The following is a 15,963-nucleotide window of genomic DNA, read 5'->3' as shown; positions in this document are numbered from 1 at the left end:
TAACTCCCACTCATTTTTTTGGGGGGAAGTGTACACTTCTGTCCATCGTTTGTGTAATGACTTGATTCTTTCACCTTCTTCTCTGCCCTCCACACTCTCTCCTATTCCCCCCCCCCCCCCCCCCCCTGAAGGCCACACTGGACTCATACTTTACTGTCACTCCATGACCTCATCCGTCTCTCACAACTACAGTTAGGTTTGTCAGGAGAGAAAAAAAAGGAGGTCAGAAAGAAAAGAGGATATAAAAGCGCAGGCTCTCAAATGCTTCCACGGAACAAACACGACCCTGAATATTAACTCTGCGTAGGAGTCACGGCGGCTCTCCTGTCCGGCAGGTGGGATTGCTCATTGCTTTAATAACTACTTCTTTCTGCCTTTTTATTTTCTAATCTCATGTAGCCAGACCTCTTGTTACAGCTGACAGAGGTTGGGAGAAAACCTCATCATTAAAAAAAAAAAACGGAAAAAAAATCTTCAATACCCTGATGCAGCAATTTGAATGTTTGTGATTTAGAAAATGCTCGCCCCCAGCTAAAAAAAACTCCCTGCATCTCTGCCCTTTTATAACAAGCCATTTATCTAACCAATTTACTGCAGACCTTTGTGGCACCCGCCACTAAAAACTGTTTTTCCAGCCCAGTTATTCAAGGATCATTTATAGTCATTCTGCAACACAGAGGTTACACAACAAATGTACTCCGTTTATGCCACACAAGAAAAACAGAACAACAAACTAAAAATAAGTAGAGGAACAGCCTAATCAATGATTTTGATCATATTTTTCATAGTTTGCTAAACCTTATAACAACCTTTCCTAATAAAGTATGCAATAGATGAGCCAACACCCCCGCCCTCCTCTCCTCCTGTATCACACGCTGTGCCTCTCACTTGAACACAGAGTGCCGATGCTCTAAACTTCTGCTAAACTTATTGTGAATGGCTTTGGACAAAAGTGTAGCTATTGTAATGTCTGCATCACATTTATCATGTCAGGAGGACAAAGAGCTACACTGGCATTGATTGATTCCATAGTATAGCCGGCTATGAATACACAGTCTAGGGCTGCAACTTTTACGATTAATCTGCCAAATACTTTCTAGATTAATCGTCTATAAAATGTCAAAGAATAGTGAAAAATGTTCATCCCAGCTCATCAAAGTCCAAGGTGATGTCTCCATTTGTCAGTCCAAATCCCAAAGATATTCAATTTGATATCATATACACCAGAGCAAGAGTCTGAAAACAGCATTTTATGCTATTTTTGCATGAACAATTACTTTAAAGATGAATCTATTATCAAAATAGTTGCCAATTATTTTTCTGTCAACTAATCGTTGCAGCCCTAAAACAGATGTTAAACAATTAAATATAGATGTTTACAGCTTACTATTGAATACAAATAATAATAATAATGTGACTGAGTGTCTGTATCTACGTCTAATATGTTCCAATAGCATTCTGCTGCAGAGAGTTTAGCATTCATGTCTTGCCATTTATAATTTCATCAGTAACAATCTGATAAGGATTCTATTAAAACATCAGTGGACGAGTTGCTCCTGCAGATGAAATATCTTGTTATTGTATTCCGTGTTTTTTTAACTCATTATAGAAACATCACGTTTGTGTATTGAGACAAGTTTTCTGACCTTTTTTGTTATTGTATTAAGTGATAATTACAGTGACACTGGAATGTAAAGTCCCTAGTGTATATCTGCGATGGTTTAGTATTGTGGCAACCTGTCGACAGCAGCGATAACTAATAACATTAGAGTGTGAAAATACTGAACTTTCTTTAACCTCAGAAGCCTAAACAATGACTCATTTCTTTACAGTCCTCCCTGGTGAAGCTCTATATAGGGAGAATGTTGTTTTTTGGCTTCACTAAGTACAGAAAGTGGCTGTTTTTCCTTTGTTTACCCTCGGTATAAAATATATACACAAATATTCTATGAAAAGTCTATATATGGCGACTGGAGATCTACTCTGCAGAAAAGTGCAAGACTCTGACCGGCCAACCTTTGGAGACTGAGAGCGGGTTGTGAATGTGTACATTATTTATGACAGATTTCATAGCCTTAGGATAAAAGCTTACAATATGACATTTGGTCAGAAAACATTTCGCAGTGTTATTTCTGTGTTGACATGGGAACAGTGTGAGCATTTGAAGAGCAGTCAACAAACAGGCAGCGCACGAGAAGACTGCCGAACAGTGAGCAGTATCTGGTCTGTATATTCTGTTTCATAATCAGGGGGTGAGCTCCATATTAGTTTCTGGGGCACTAATGTCATCATAGTGTGTGTGTGTGTGTGTGTGTGTGTGTGTGTGTGTGTGTGTGTGTGTGTGTCAGTAAGACAGTTTTTGTCTTACTGATATTAATTCTTTCTAGGGATTGAAAATAAGTCAAATGGTAACACTTTACCTATTTAGCACTTATTGGCAGCAAATAAAGATTTAAAGGTAAAATATGTAACACTATACATGTAATAATCAATTCATTGTTATTATAAATGTTATTATTCTAATTATTATTAAAAATTACCATTCAATATTTAACAATATAACTGTTTTACTCAACTTTATACACCAACCTCCACTTGTGAGCGCCCACAGGAGGAGTTATAGTTATAAACGCATGTTATGAAACTGTCAGTACAGAATCTTTGACATGGATCTAGATGAATTGCTGCCTATATCTATGTTTTTTCAGCTACTCAAATAGGTCTGGTGGAGATGCAAAGGCAGTTTCTAGGTCAACTGAAAAATGACATCAAGGTAACGGACAGTCACTGATTGGTTCAGTCCAAACACGCTGTTAGTGAAACTAAAGTGCTAACATCTAAACTCCCATCTTTATCCATTTTTCTACAGGCGCTTTATGTCCCTCAATGTTCATGTCATATTCATTAACAATGTAACTTACTACTGTAAGCCCTGTGTTCTGTTTATATTTATTTCACTGTGTGTATCGAGCATCTGGAGCACAGACATTCTTTATCGCAATCAATAAAGTAAAATAAAGTATTATTTCATCTTAAATGGCAAATCAGTCTGATCAGGCTAATACTCTTTTACTGGTCATAATATAAATAATTCGTACAAACATAAGAGAGTACCCAGCAGAACAAAGTAAACGTCATGTATTAATGTATATATATAAAAAAAGAAAACGCTATTATTTTGTTAACCCATTTAACTGATACAGATTTTAGACTATAACACTCAACATCATGTAACACTCCCTAATATATATATATATATATATATATATATATATATATATATATATATATATATATATATATATATATATATATATATTAGGGAGTGTTACATGATTCACAGCTGGTAGTGCTACTCTGAGGTGTGTGTGTGTGCGTGTTGCGTGCAGGTGTAGAGGGGTCAGTGGGGTCATCGCTCTCCTCCTCCTCCTCCTCCTCCTCCTCCTCCTCCTCCTCCTCCTCCACTGCCTCAGAGCGAGACTTTCTCTGCTGCTTCTTTGTTAAAATGGCAGGACCTAATAGAATAAATAAGGCACCTATTTTTACCTGGCTGCTGGCAGGATGATCACACTTACACACATACTAGCACGCAACTCTGCGCTGGAGGTTGAAGAAGGAGGTCATGGTGATTTAATTGCGAGAGAAAGTAAGGAGGGTGGCTGGGGAGCCAGAGTTAGAGAGAAAACGCAGAGAGGTAGATAGAGAGAGAAAGAGATTAATGTCCTGCTGTCTGTTTACTGCAGACACACCTTTGTTGCTTGTTGTCTATATTTTCAATTTGATCTGGCATTTAACAATTTACCAAGCTCCATAATTTCACCTTTAGGTGTTTTTGAAGTATATTCACATTTTAATTGGTGTTGGAGGGTTTTGAAAGAACTCCAAAGCATCTAATTATTTTGGAGCTGTTTTCAAGCAAACTGGTCTTCACAAAATTTCCCGCGTGACAGTTCGCTAAGTGAACGGGAGATGAGGCGAGCTAAATGCGGCTAATCATATTCACATCCGCGCTGTGTATTTACTGACGACAGTTTGAGATGCCTTTGGTACTGTGGCCGTTTTAAGGAGTGTTTTAAAGAAGTTTGGAGGCAGTTCTTGAAGCATTTTTGAGCAGCCCACACAATATTTAATGACATCAATGAGACTATAAGTACAGAAAGATATAATCTTGAGAGATCGGTATGGTATTGCCTCCATTTTGAGTTTTTAAATACGTTCGGAGCCAGTTCTTGCAAAATAAACAACTATAACTACAGACACATGATTAAAACTACAGACAAATGGATCTAAAATGAAAGAAAATACCAACATAAATGTAGTGGATCCTCCTGAAACATCTTATCCGTTATATTTCTCCTTTAGTTCCCCTGTCTGTATATTCTATCCTCTTCTTTTGTTAATCCAGTTTGGACTGCTGCAGCTCTCAGAGAATCTTTAAAGCCTTTTAAAAACACTGAGTGGACATCGAGCTGTAGATCTAAATCACTTTATTGTACAGTACAATGGCATCAATTCCTTTTTTGGCCACCTGGGGGCAACATTGACATATTATCACATTATAATTGCTAACAATTTCCTATAACACACACAAACATAGTCATGTCTCTGTCCACATGATGAATGTAAGTCCAATATGTCCAATGTTCAACTACGTTCACTAGTAAGTCGTTTGCCTGCTGTTTGATGCTGGGCAGGTAGCTTAAGTTGATCAAACTCTGATGAGAGCTGTGGGAGTGAACCAAACATTAAAGTTGCCCGGTGGAAAACCAAAGCGAGCTGAGAGAAACTGCAAAGTTGGGTGATAATTCTCGGCGAGTTTGTCACAACGAACAGCACTTTTTGCATTACGTATAGACATTTGACTCATTGTCAGTATACAAATATCTTATATATTTGTGCAGCTTTAAACAATTTAATGCCATTCCATCATATTCGTCTGAAGGAAGAGCAGCACCTCAGTAGATATGGAGGCAGAGTTATGTGAAAAGCATTACTCTCTACAATCAAGTCAGAGATTACAACCATACTGTATTAACTGAATTTCCACATAGTAAATAAAGCTGCTGCTAACAGATTTTAAAAGGTCTTCCACGTTCCAAACTAGTGTAATAAAATGTCTCAACATGAACAGAGGCTTTCTCGCTGTTCGTGTCTGATCTCTGGCGTGGTAATTGAGGTCATTTGTCTGACAATAGGAAACTCATATCACAACCAGGAGCAAGGAAGGAAGTGCTATTAATCACCCTGACAAGGCATCATGGTCAAACACACACATACACACAGACTGACCACGGTTAATGAGCTACGGCCCTATCTCAACAAACATGACTGATACAGCCATGATAGTCAATGAATTGTGTATCTGTGTGTGTGTGTGTATGTGTGTGTGTATGTGTGTGTGTATGTGTGTGTGAGTGTGTGTGTGTGTGTGTGTGTGTGTGTGTGTGTGTGTGTGTGTCTCAGTGTTGCTTTAAAGTTATTGGGTCATTAGGAAACAACTGGTGTAAGTCTTCAATTAACTTTACAGACCGTGGCGTACTATGTACTTATTTTACCCACTGAGCTCGTCTGCTGAGTTATAATTCAATGGATTCACAACTGCCACAAAATATCACAGTTCCCGGGATGTGTTTTTTCTTATTCATTGTGTAAAGTGACAATCCACACTGAAAGGAGTGGTTGTTTTAGGTAACAGTGTTATCTTGTATCTATGAGAGTTCACAAAAGCAGCACACCCAGTATTTGATTTAGTGAATTAGATTTTTCTCATCATATAAACCAAATATCTACAATTCAAAGAGATGAAGAGCGTCGAGCTGCTGCGGTGACACAAACAAGGTGAATGCAACAGACTTCTCTATACCAGTAGACCTTCATTTCTTCATCAATGCAGCACAAAAATATCATCTGAAGTACTGAAATACATACACTATCCATATTTTTTCTTTAAATCTGTTTCTGTTTGATATATCATTATTAACTATATACATAAATAAGCCTTAACACTGCTGGCAGCAGCTGAGCCCCAGGCAGCTAAGATGCAGAAAATGATCAGCCCGGCTTCACACTGAATATGGAGGGAGTCGGGTACATCTTGTATTTGGAGCAAAGGGCGAGGACATGGATCATCAAACTCTCCTGTGAGCTCATTACTCCCTCCAAAAGGCCAAGACGTTTCCAAGAAGCCAGGAAAAGATTAAGAAAGATGACTCTGATTTTAAGTTTTTGCCAATGGAATCTATTCCCTCTTCTAGAAAACGGATGGTCCTGAGCCAGGCTCAAGCAGTTACCCACTTATATTGAATCATTTTAGATCTTCACAGCCCAACGTAATGACTGTGCTCTCTGTCTGTTTGACGGGAAAATAGATTCTAGATTTCGTACCAGTTCAGACGAACAGATCTCTGCTCCAACACGACCCAAATCCAATGTTTTTTTTATTGTTGCTTCAACAAAGAGACTGATAACAACAGGAATGCAGTCTGAGGAACATACCGCATGGCCTCCTGTTACTGTTACATCCATAGCCTGGTCTTTGGCAATATTGGAAGTGAATAGTAATGGTGCAGTAGAAATAGTTTATTTATTTATTTATAACCTTTGTTTTACCAGGATAGGTCTCATTGAGATTAAAAATCTCTTTTTCAAGAGAGTCCTGGCCAAGATAGGCAGCAGCATAGTTACAGACAAATCAAAAACAGTCACAATCACAACATTAATCAAAGCATTTACAGACACAGCGGTCTGCTTCAAAGTCGCTTTAAGTCTGTTTAGAGAGACCAGCTCTCTGAGTTGTAAATAAAGCTTAATTATAATGAAAATCCTGAGTAATCTTAATTAGGCGATGCTATATTTTGTATGTCCATAGTTTTCAAATAATTTCCTAGAAAATAAATACATACAACATTCTGAGCATTTATTTACGTTTAGTTAGCTGAATACACTTAAATCCAAGTATATATGCATTCATTATTCATTTATTGGCAACTTATTATTTGAATATATTAATTTGCATGCTTGCCTATACACAATTTTCACATGTTTGCATGTTCATCTGACTAGAAAAGGGTTACAGTAGCAAATCAATTAGAATTCACTATTGGAAGTATATCAACTGAACACAATCTCTATTCCCTTTAACATTATAGGAAGAAATTAGAAAACCCCTTTCCTAAAAACTTACAGTTCCTTTCCAAGAAATCCCAACAGGATATGTCAAAATAAATTGTCACTGGAAATTCATTATGATTTTAATTAATTTTCAAATCTGCTACACATGTTCCAATGATGCTAATTGATTTCTATGTAATTCATCGTATCAGAATGAAATAGTTTTATTTTTCTCCTCCTTTTGTTATAGATTGGACATTCATGTTAAAAGCTACATCAGAACCAGATCAACTGTAAAGTCATAGCATGAAACCATAACATTGATGATTTCAGCAAATATAATCCTGCAGTATTGTTTCAGAATAAGTTCATTGATGAGCCAACACGCTGTCCTATCATTTTCATGTCTAATAACCACCAATATATAAAAAACTTATATATCCATTTGAAGACTGCAGAGAAGTTGTTGGAAAGTGCAGTTTCCCTTACACCAATCCAAGCGAAGAAAACTTAAATTGAATTGATCTAGCATGAATTATGGAAGAAACAAAAAATGTCACTGTTTACAGCGAAGAATCTGAAGAGGAGCAGCGTGGCATTTTTTGATTGTGTTGAATCATTTAGCAGCGTGTGCAACTGGTGTGTCAAATGCGGTTGAAAATGAAGAGTAATGCACTTTCCATGAAAGAGGGGAAAACTCAGTCATCAAATGCCATCTGTCAACGCAGAGGTAACTGGGAGTGAACAGGGGCGCGCAGCATGGGTGTCCTTGGACAAGGGAAGGGAAGGGAAGGGAGGAAAACTGGCAGAGGCAAACAAAGGAGACGACTGCGGACAGTTCGGAGCCATTGAGTTGAAACGGCGGGGAGAGACGGGCGATTACTTACCCCTGCTGATAAAACAAGCACAGGTATCAGAAAAGACTGATGGCTGACATATGCTGGCATTTTGAGTAATAAAAGAAAGAGCAAATATGCTGCTTCTTTGATTGTTCACTTAACTAGAAGTGGTTCGAGTCCTTCTGGAGAGTGCTTGTGTAGTTTACTGTAATTGCTTGAGATAGAACAATGCTGATTATAGTGCAAAGCCGCACTGCGATCTACAACACACACTCTCCTGCAGTGAGAGTCTCAAACAGATGGTTGTGCCATTGTTTGAAATGTGTGTGACACACAAGGCACGGATGAAACATGCCAACATGATGGGATCTTTTTAAATGAAACAACTGGAGAAGACGTGTAGCTGTCTAGCATGGATGGATATAATCCATCTAATTACATTTAACATAACTGCTTTGCAATGATGTTAACAGTAACCTTCTCTAAACTGTGCAGCTGAGACATTAATAACACATTTGCTGTCCATTTAGTTTCACATGAACAAGAAATAGACTGTTAGCGACAGCTAGCAGCCTAGCTAGCGCTACTGTCCAAAGCAAGAAACAACCGTAAGAATCAGAAATTGAACTCGATACCCCCATCTTAGTGCTATTAAGGCAAAGTAAAACACCTGGTAGTATTGATAAGTAGGCTGGCTTTGTTACTTAATGATGTAGCTTATTAGAAAGAATGTTTTTTATCACTCTCCCTCTTCGCCTTCTTTGCTTCCTCCGCTAACGGGGCTCTTTTGCCAGGTAGAGTTTCTACAATTCATATTAGTCCCGTTGTTTCGCTAACTGGGGATAGCTACTGGAAGCTATTGTGTTGAATTGCCTCTTAGCGAAATGCTCTCTGGTAGGCAGTGATGCAGTGTGTATGTTGTCTAGGGCTTTTATTGTGAAAGGTAGATCGCGACCCGAAGGCTGATTTAATTGCATTGTAATGCAAGGCTTATTGCGAACAACTCTAAATGCTGATGGTGTCATTATTATACAGCCATCAAATTGTGCAATCAACATTTATTCCATAATGATAAGTTAAATTGTCTATTGCCACTTTAAAGTAGGCAGCTTAACTTTCAGTCTGTGAATGTACTAAAATTACAAGCATTTGTGATGAAGTCTAATGTCTCAGAATGTAAAAGTTTCAAAGTTTTTCTAAAAGCGATCCACTGGCGAGTAGGGCTGGGTGTTGTTTGGGAATTATTAATAATAATATTAATAATATGAATAACTTAAGTTATACGTTTTTTTTAGGATAACAATACTTTTTTACACAACACCATACTTTGAGAAATATAAACGTATTTCAGCAAAACTCTTTTTATTTATTTAACAAAAAGAAGATAAAGTTCACAAATGGTAAATGTTATCTAAACAGAATCAGCTGTGAATAAACTTTGACTAAATCAGCAGCTCCCGGAGGTGTATTGAGAATGGGCAACGGGTGACAATGTACCTATAAATTATTTGCAATTTCTTTCAAATGTAAAGACTGTATGGGCTGACTGTAGTTACTTAATGTTTGCATTTCATCACTACCCAACCCTGTAAAAGATCTGCCAAAGCAATCTGCGAGGGGCATTTCCATAAAGAGTACAGGAAAAAAGACGAATGGTTAAAACAAGGTTCCCAAGCACATTTCTGCAAGAGGGCCACCCTGGGAACCTATTACGTTTCTCTACAACATGGTACAACCACAAAGAAAGGGAACAAGATTAGAGCTTTGTTAAAAGAGGTCCCGTGCGAGCTTTAAGTATTTCTCCTGGCAAGCATTTACTCTGCAGCTGAAGTATGATCAAGAGTCCTGCCAATTCTAAATTTGTAACATAATAATCCAGTCCACCCCTTCACACACACACACACACACACACACACACACACACACACACACACACACACACACACACACACACACACACACACACACAGCATCTTGAGCCTCAATGTATTTTGTGGGGGTGACAGATTATGACTCTGTACGATCAATAAATATATAACTAACTGCAGGAATTAAACTGTGTTCCAAACACACATGCTCACTCACCGTTGATGCACAGGCTAATAATTACGGTTACTTTTTTCATTTATAAATATCATTCCTTGTGGGTGTCCTACCTTTGCTGATGTCCTGGTACTCCAGCCACAGCTGCCTCTGGACCTGTTTGTTGGGGTACCAGATGGTGCAGGACTCCTGGAAGCCGTACACCGCCTCCTGCACGTAGTGGTTCCCAAACTCCCTGAGGATGGAGACAAAGTCGCTCCGCTGCGTCGCCCCGTCCAGAGAATGGATGGCCGAGCTGAAGGCTGGGTAGATGGAGGAGGGGGGAAAATACAAAAACAAAAATGTCAATTTCAGTTAAAGAATGAGAAACAAGAAATAAAGAGGCGTTACAGTATAGGGGAAATATAGAAAATGCATTTTGTTTGCTCAGCCACTTCTAGTGCACTCTGAAAATGCATCTTTTTAAGAGTGTTTTTTATTCGTCTTACCATTAGAGCGTCTCAGGCTTTAATGGATCACAGATAAATGCAGGTGACGCCTTGGTACAAACTAAAGGGAACCACTACTACAACTACTCTACACCACAGAATAAGAATTCCAGCCATGGATTTCTGTATATTCACAACCTTCATATTCTTCAATTCAGATTTTAATTTTTAGTTTCTTGTCATTTTGGTGGCCTGCTACATTTTATTTAGGTTAAAACTCTCTCTCTCTCTATATATATATTCACATATACAAACATATATATATATATATATATATATATATATATATGTTAGCATTTTATTTTGTAACAGTTACCATAAACATTTCCAGGTTGAATTTAAACTCCAGGCGCATATTGTTTAGTTGAGTTATTGTTCATTGATTTAATCTTTAGTTTTCTTGTGTTATGTATCAGCAGACTCACTACACTCTCTTAGGAGTTAAAAGGCGACCAAACACTTCCTGCTTTCATGCTCTTGCTGACATCACAAACGATGACATGTGTATATATACAATCTATGGTTGTATGATGTTGATAAGTAATTGTGTGTCTTTTATATTGGTTGTAAAGAGTTTTTCTTTGCAAAATAAATGCATTTTGACAAGAAGAGCTCTACCTTGAACTACTGCATATTTCTTATTCTAAAATGTCTTTCAAACATTCAACAACCTGCCAAGTTTTTATCATCAAAAATGGGTAAGACTACCACTTGCATGTAGCCAATTTCTGACTGGATATGGCAACACCATCCTCTGCTGTGTTGCAGGGAGATGTCACAATGACTCAAAGTTGTGTTTCCCTCTTTATTTAGACCAGGATAAGTGGCAGTAAAATCCTCAGGGTTAAGGATTCTTTTATAGCTAATTTAGACAGGGAGGCTCCCCTGTGGGCAAGGACAGACCTAAGCTGGAATGACATGTTTTTAACTAGAATAGTGGAATAAAAGTACTCCAGTAACCAGTGCATATGACTCTGTGGACTCTTAGGGTAAGGTAATGGGGACATAATTGAAAACATAGATCACAAGATCCCGTCCCTTTAATGTTCTTTAAATTCAAATTAATTCAACTGTCTGGGCTGCAGAGCCGGAACATAAAGTGCAAGAGAAAGCAGGTTTGATACGATACATTGACCACACTATAACACAATGACCATGTGCTCACTGGGATTCTATCTTAGTAAATATTGGAAAAAGCAAAAAATAGTGCAACAGCAATTTATCATTATCATTTCCAGGAAAAGCAGTATTAATATCTCAGCAACCACGCTCCGCTCGTTCTTACTTCTCTCCGAAAATTAAATTAGGAGGCCACTGAAGTGAGAGACAAGAGAGCGTGGTGAGGATGAGCGATGGGGGCCTTGCTATCAGACATAGAAATCAGTGGCCTCACCCCTCTGGTGGCTGTTGAAATATGATGAGCTTAAGTGGTAAATGGGAGTAAAAATAAAAAAAGACGGAGTGAAAACAGAAACTGTATCCTCAGCAGACGTGGCAGCCACTTTCAAGCCACAGCAGCCCCATTGGAAACGTATTAGAGGTGTCATGGCTGTATTTACAGTAGGGTGGCGGCACTTATCAGAATGGAAACTATTTATGTCGGATCTATGAATAATGCATGCACTTGAAACATGATGAAAATCCAAATGATCAAATGACACTTCTTCCAGCCAGGCAGAATGAATGAATGTGATATTTTAACTGATTTTTACTTCACCCTGAAACACTGCCAACAGGACAATCCAAGTTATCTAGTGTGGCAAATAAAAAGAAAAAAAAGGGTGATATATTTTCATAGAATAAAACATTTAGTGCTGAGAAACCCGTCGGGAAATATTCAGTATAATCCTTGATGTGTCAGCAGCTAGGAGCAGCCTTCAGAAGCAGTATTGCTTGACTAAATACCTAGCCACAGTTATCTTATTCTGTGAAGTTTCCATGGCAGGCACTGTCAGAACCCCTTGGTCTTGCTATGGATACAAAGCTTTGTGATATATGACAGGCTATCAGAAAGACAGAGGAAAAAACAAGGGGAATGAAATGACATACATATTTCTTAATGCTGCTCTCTTTTCTTTCTATCCATCTTTATCTGCATCAATATCTCTGCATGCCACATACACCTTTTACCTGTACACACGGCCCTATAATATAAACCAACCCATACAATGTGAGATATTGAGTATGCCTGGTGCCTACATCACTGCTGTCACAATAATCCAATTCTATCATCTATCATACATTAATCATTAGATCTGTTCTGCTTAGGGACAAGCAAAAGGACACAGTGGGACACAGCTATACTTGAAACAAGGAAAACAAGATTCTTAGTGCGGACAGACTTTAAGAAATCTCCTCGGTAAATGATAGGGTGTTACAATGTTGTTTATGTGGTTTCCAGTTCAACTTTTTTTAAAGGACTCATGCTGTCTTACACTTGCATATTTAAAGTCTTCAATGCAGACATTTGTAAAGTGGGGCGGGGGGGATCCTGTACATATATGCATTACCAACCCCACTTAGAGGAGACATATTACGCTCATTTTCAGGTTCATACTTGTATTTTGTTTTTGTTTTCTAAAACGTGTTTACATGCTTTAATTATAAAAAGTTGTGTATCAGATCTAGATGTAAATACCTGGAAATAGAAGATGATCCTTTATTCTCATATTCATCTTTTGATGTCAAAGTCAATTGTTTTCAGTGTACAGCAAAAATAAGGGAATTGGCCTCGCTGTTCCAATAGTTTTGGAGGGGACTGTAAAGTTATATTTTTCTCCAGAACAATGCTCCTTCGACATGAATTTGTTTCTGGCATATTCCATCAGTCTTTAATCGTCAAACTCTGGCACTCTCCCATCTCTCCTTTCTGACATTATACAATATATTCATCTATTGTAGTTTTCTATTTCACGTTAGCTAAAGTGAATATCCATTTTTCCTTGGGCACTGACGGCTGTTTTCATTTGCTCTGAGAGGCAGCACCCCATTATGATGGCCTGGCTTTAGCCTCTTCCTGGAAAGCCCACCTTTTCAAATGGAGTGCTGAAAACCGTTTCTATCCAGAGCAGCTTTTCTGTCGTTGCTGAGAGAAAATTTATTTCTGTTTATTTTCCTTTCTTAATAAGCCCCCCAGGACTATGTGTGCTGCTGGATCTATAGGACATTAAAACTGTTATGAGTTATTATACAATTAACAAAAGAGTTTAGTTTGAGACTATAATGCTCACTGTGGGGGGAATGTGTGTTACAGCTCTGGGCCTCTTGTTTGGCTGTGCTTGTTGAGCATCTTTTTTTCGTTTGTGCCCTTTTGAAGTGACATTTCACTTATTTATGATTAAAGGGAACTTGACCCTGACCCATTTATTCCCTTTCAGGGTTCTCTCCAAGTACTGCAGCTGAGCAGCAGCACCACAATCAGTCCGTAATTGACTGTTTCAACAAGGATTTAATTTGATATAATGGACCCAACTTGAACCTTTTAGCACTACATTAAACAATTGCCAGCAATGCTCCCTTTGGTGGAGGTATTTATATGTTCAAGAACTGTATTTCCATAAAGCTGCTGCTGATAAGAACAGATTTAGAAAAGTGTGTTTTTCCGCAGACAACTTTTCTGCATACTATTACAGTTTATTTTCCAACAGTGCATGTACAGTGGATAGTAACCAAGTACACTTGAATATGTTTATTTTATACTACTTCTACTATACTACATCGAGATATAATTATTGTTTTGTTTTTTTCACTTCTACATTTATTTGATATCTTTCATTACTAGTTACTTTGCAGATTCAGATTAATAATAACAACTATAACTCATAAACACATTATGATGTAGCCCACATTTAGCAGCTTCAACATTGAAGAAATGTACATATTGATTTCAACAATATAATATATTCTTCTGAAATGGACTGTAATAAATACTTATTTTACTAAACGTATATTTTGGCTCTAATACTTAACATTTACATTTATTTATGTATTTATACATGTGGTATTGCCACTTTTACTTAAGTAGCCTACTTCCTACTTAAATTAAATCCCAGCCAACATTGAACACAATGCATCTCGTCCTTGTGCATAAATTACAACGCTAATGCTCCCGTGATGACGACGTCAAATAAAATAAACCGTCTAAAATAAGTTTGTCTTTGAAAGATGAGTAAAGATGTCACCACAGTAACTTAAAGCACAACACGGAACTACTCGCCAGCCGAATCCGAAGATGACAGCCTGCCTGTTAACCACATAACTGATCAAATGAAAATGAAAAAAAGTTCCCAAGCTGTTCTGATGAGCGGCTAACCTTGATGTGTCACATTAATTACAATTTGATAAATAATTGATAGCCGACGGCGCTGTTTTTCTCCATTGAGGACGTGAGAGTTTACACCACAGAGACCCGAGCGTGGTCTCCTCCAGCATAAATAAACAATCCAAAATATATATATACATAATGATTTACCTTGAGAGAGGACCCACTGATTGAGTTTGACGTGGTACAGCACAGAGCGAAGACTCCAGTGCTGAACGAGGGGGTAGCCAGACACCTCGCTGTAGTTCACCATACCTAGAATAAACACACAAAACACATTTATTAATATGTATGCAGTCCTTGGCGCTTGACTAAAGCATATAAAAAATGTCATTTTAATGTGTCATTTTCTCCTATAGCGGAGGAGATTGAAGTCCTCAGCGCTAGATCAAAGGCTGGCTCTACATCTCATTCTTGTTTACTTTACCTGGAGGATCGGGTAAAATATTTGAAGAATATTAAATATTATTTTAAATGACAGGAGAGAGAAGCAAGCTAAGTCTCCGCTGTTAGATCAAAGTGGAGCCTGATCTACAGAAAAGCACAGAGGAAATCATACATAACATTTACTCACAAATAATGATGTAGTAGACTGCAGGTTGAATTCTTCCATGTTTGATGAAAGCGAATGCCAATAACTTACTTTTATATTAAACATGAGTATTTTCATATCAGTGGCAGACACCGGTTACTTCCAACCTTTCCCTTTTAGAAAACTGTTTCAAACCTAAAACCACTTTTCATCAATTTCTGCAACGTTCTCTCTTTGAAACACAAAGTTCCTGAATGATACTGAAAATGGTCACAATAATGATGTACAAAACCATATAGAATAGTTTATTTATCAGTCTGAACCTGAGAAGTGTTGACACGTAATTGTCATTTATTGTGTCTAATAAAAACTATGAAAATACAGAGAAATGTACCCGTGATCCTCAGGAAGTGATCAAAAAACGAGAACGCTGTGAGACTGTATGATGGCATAATAACTTCTTAATATAGAAGTTATAACCACAACCACAAAAAGGGTAATATTCTGTAATTACTCACTTTTTATCACATGTAAAATGTCCCACTTTGATAATGAGAATGGTTAGATTAATTCATAATTATCAGAATAATTCAATTATAATCACAGCCTCGACTTAGACACAATCAAACA

General features: G+C 37.7%; 1 protein-coding gene across 1 annotated transcript in view; it reads right to left on the bottom strand.

Annotated features, from left to right (window-relative positions):
- Positions 1-15,963, bottom strand: part of astn1 (astrotactin 1) — a 345,150-nt gene that overhangs the window by 127,186 nt on the left and 202,001 nt on the right. The window contains 2 exon segments of the mRNA XM_029453477.1: positions 10,106-10,294; positions 14,952-15,056. Coding sequence (XP_029309337.1) covers positions 10,106-10,294; positions 14,952-15,056 — 294 coding nt within the window.

The sequence above is a fragment of the Cottoperca gobio genome, chromosome 17 (genome assembly GCF_900634415.1).
Source record: "Cottoperca gobio chromosome 17, fCotGob3.1, whole genome shotgun sequence".
NCBI classification, from domain to species: domain Eukaryota; kingdom Metazoa; phylum Chordata; class Actinopteri; order Perciformes; family Bovichtidae; genus Cottoperca; species Cottoperca gobio.
The sequence above is the reverse complement of the archived record's forward strand: the minus strand, read 5'-3'. Positions and strand labels throughout refer to the sequence as shown.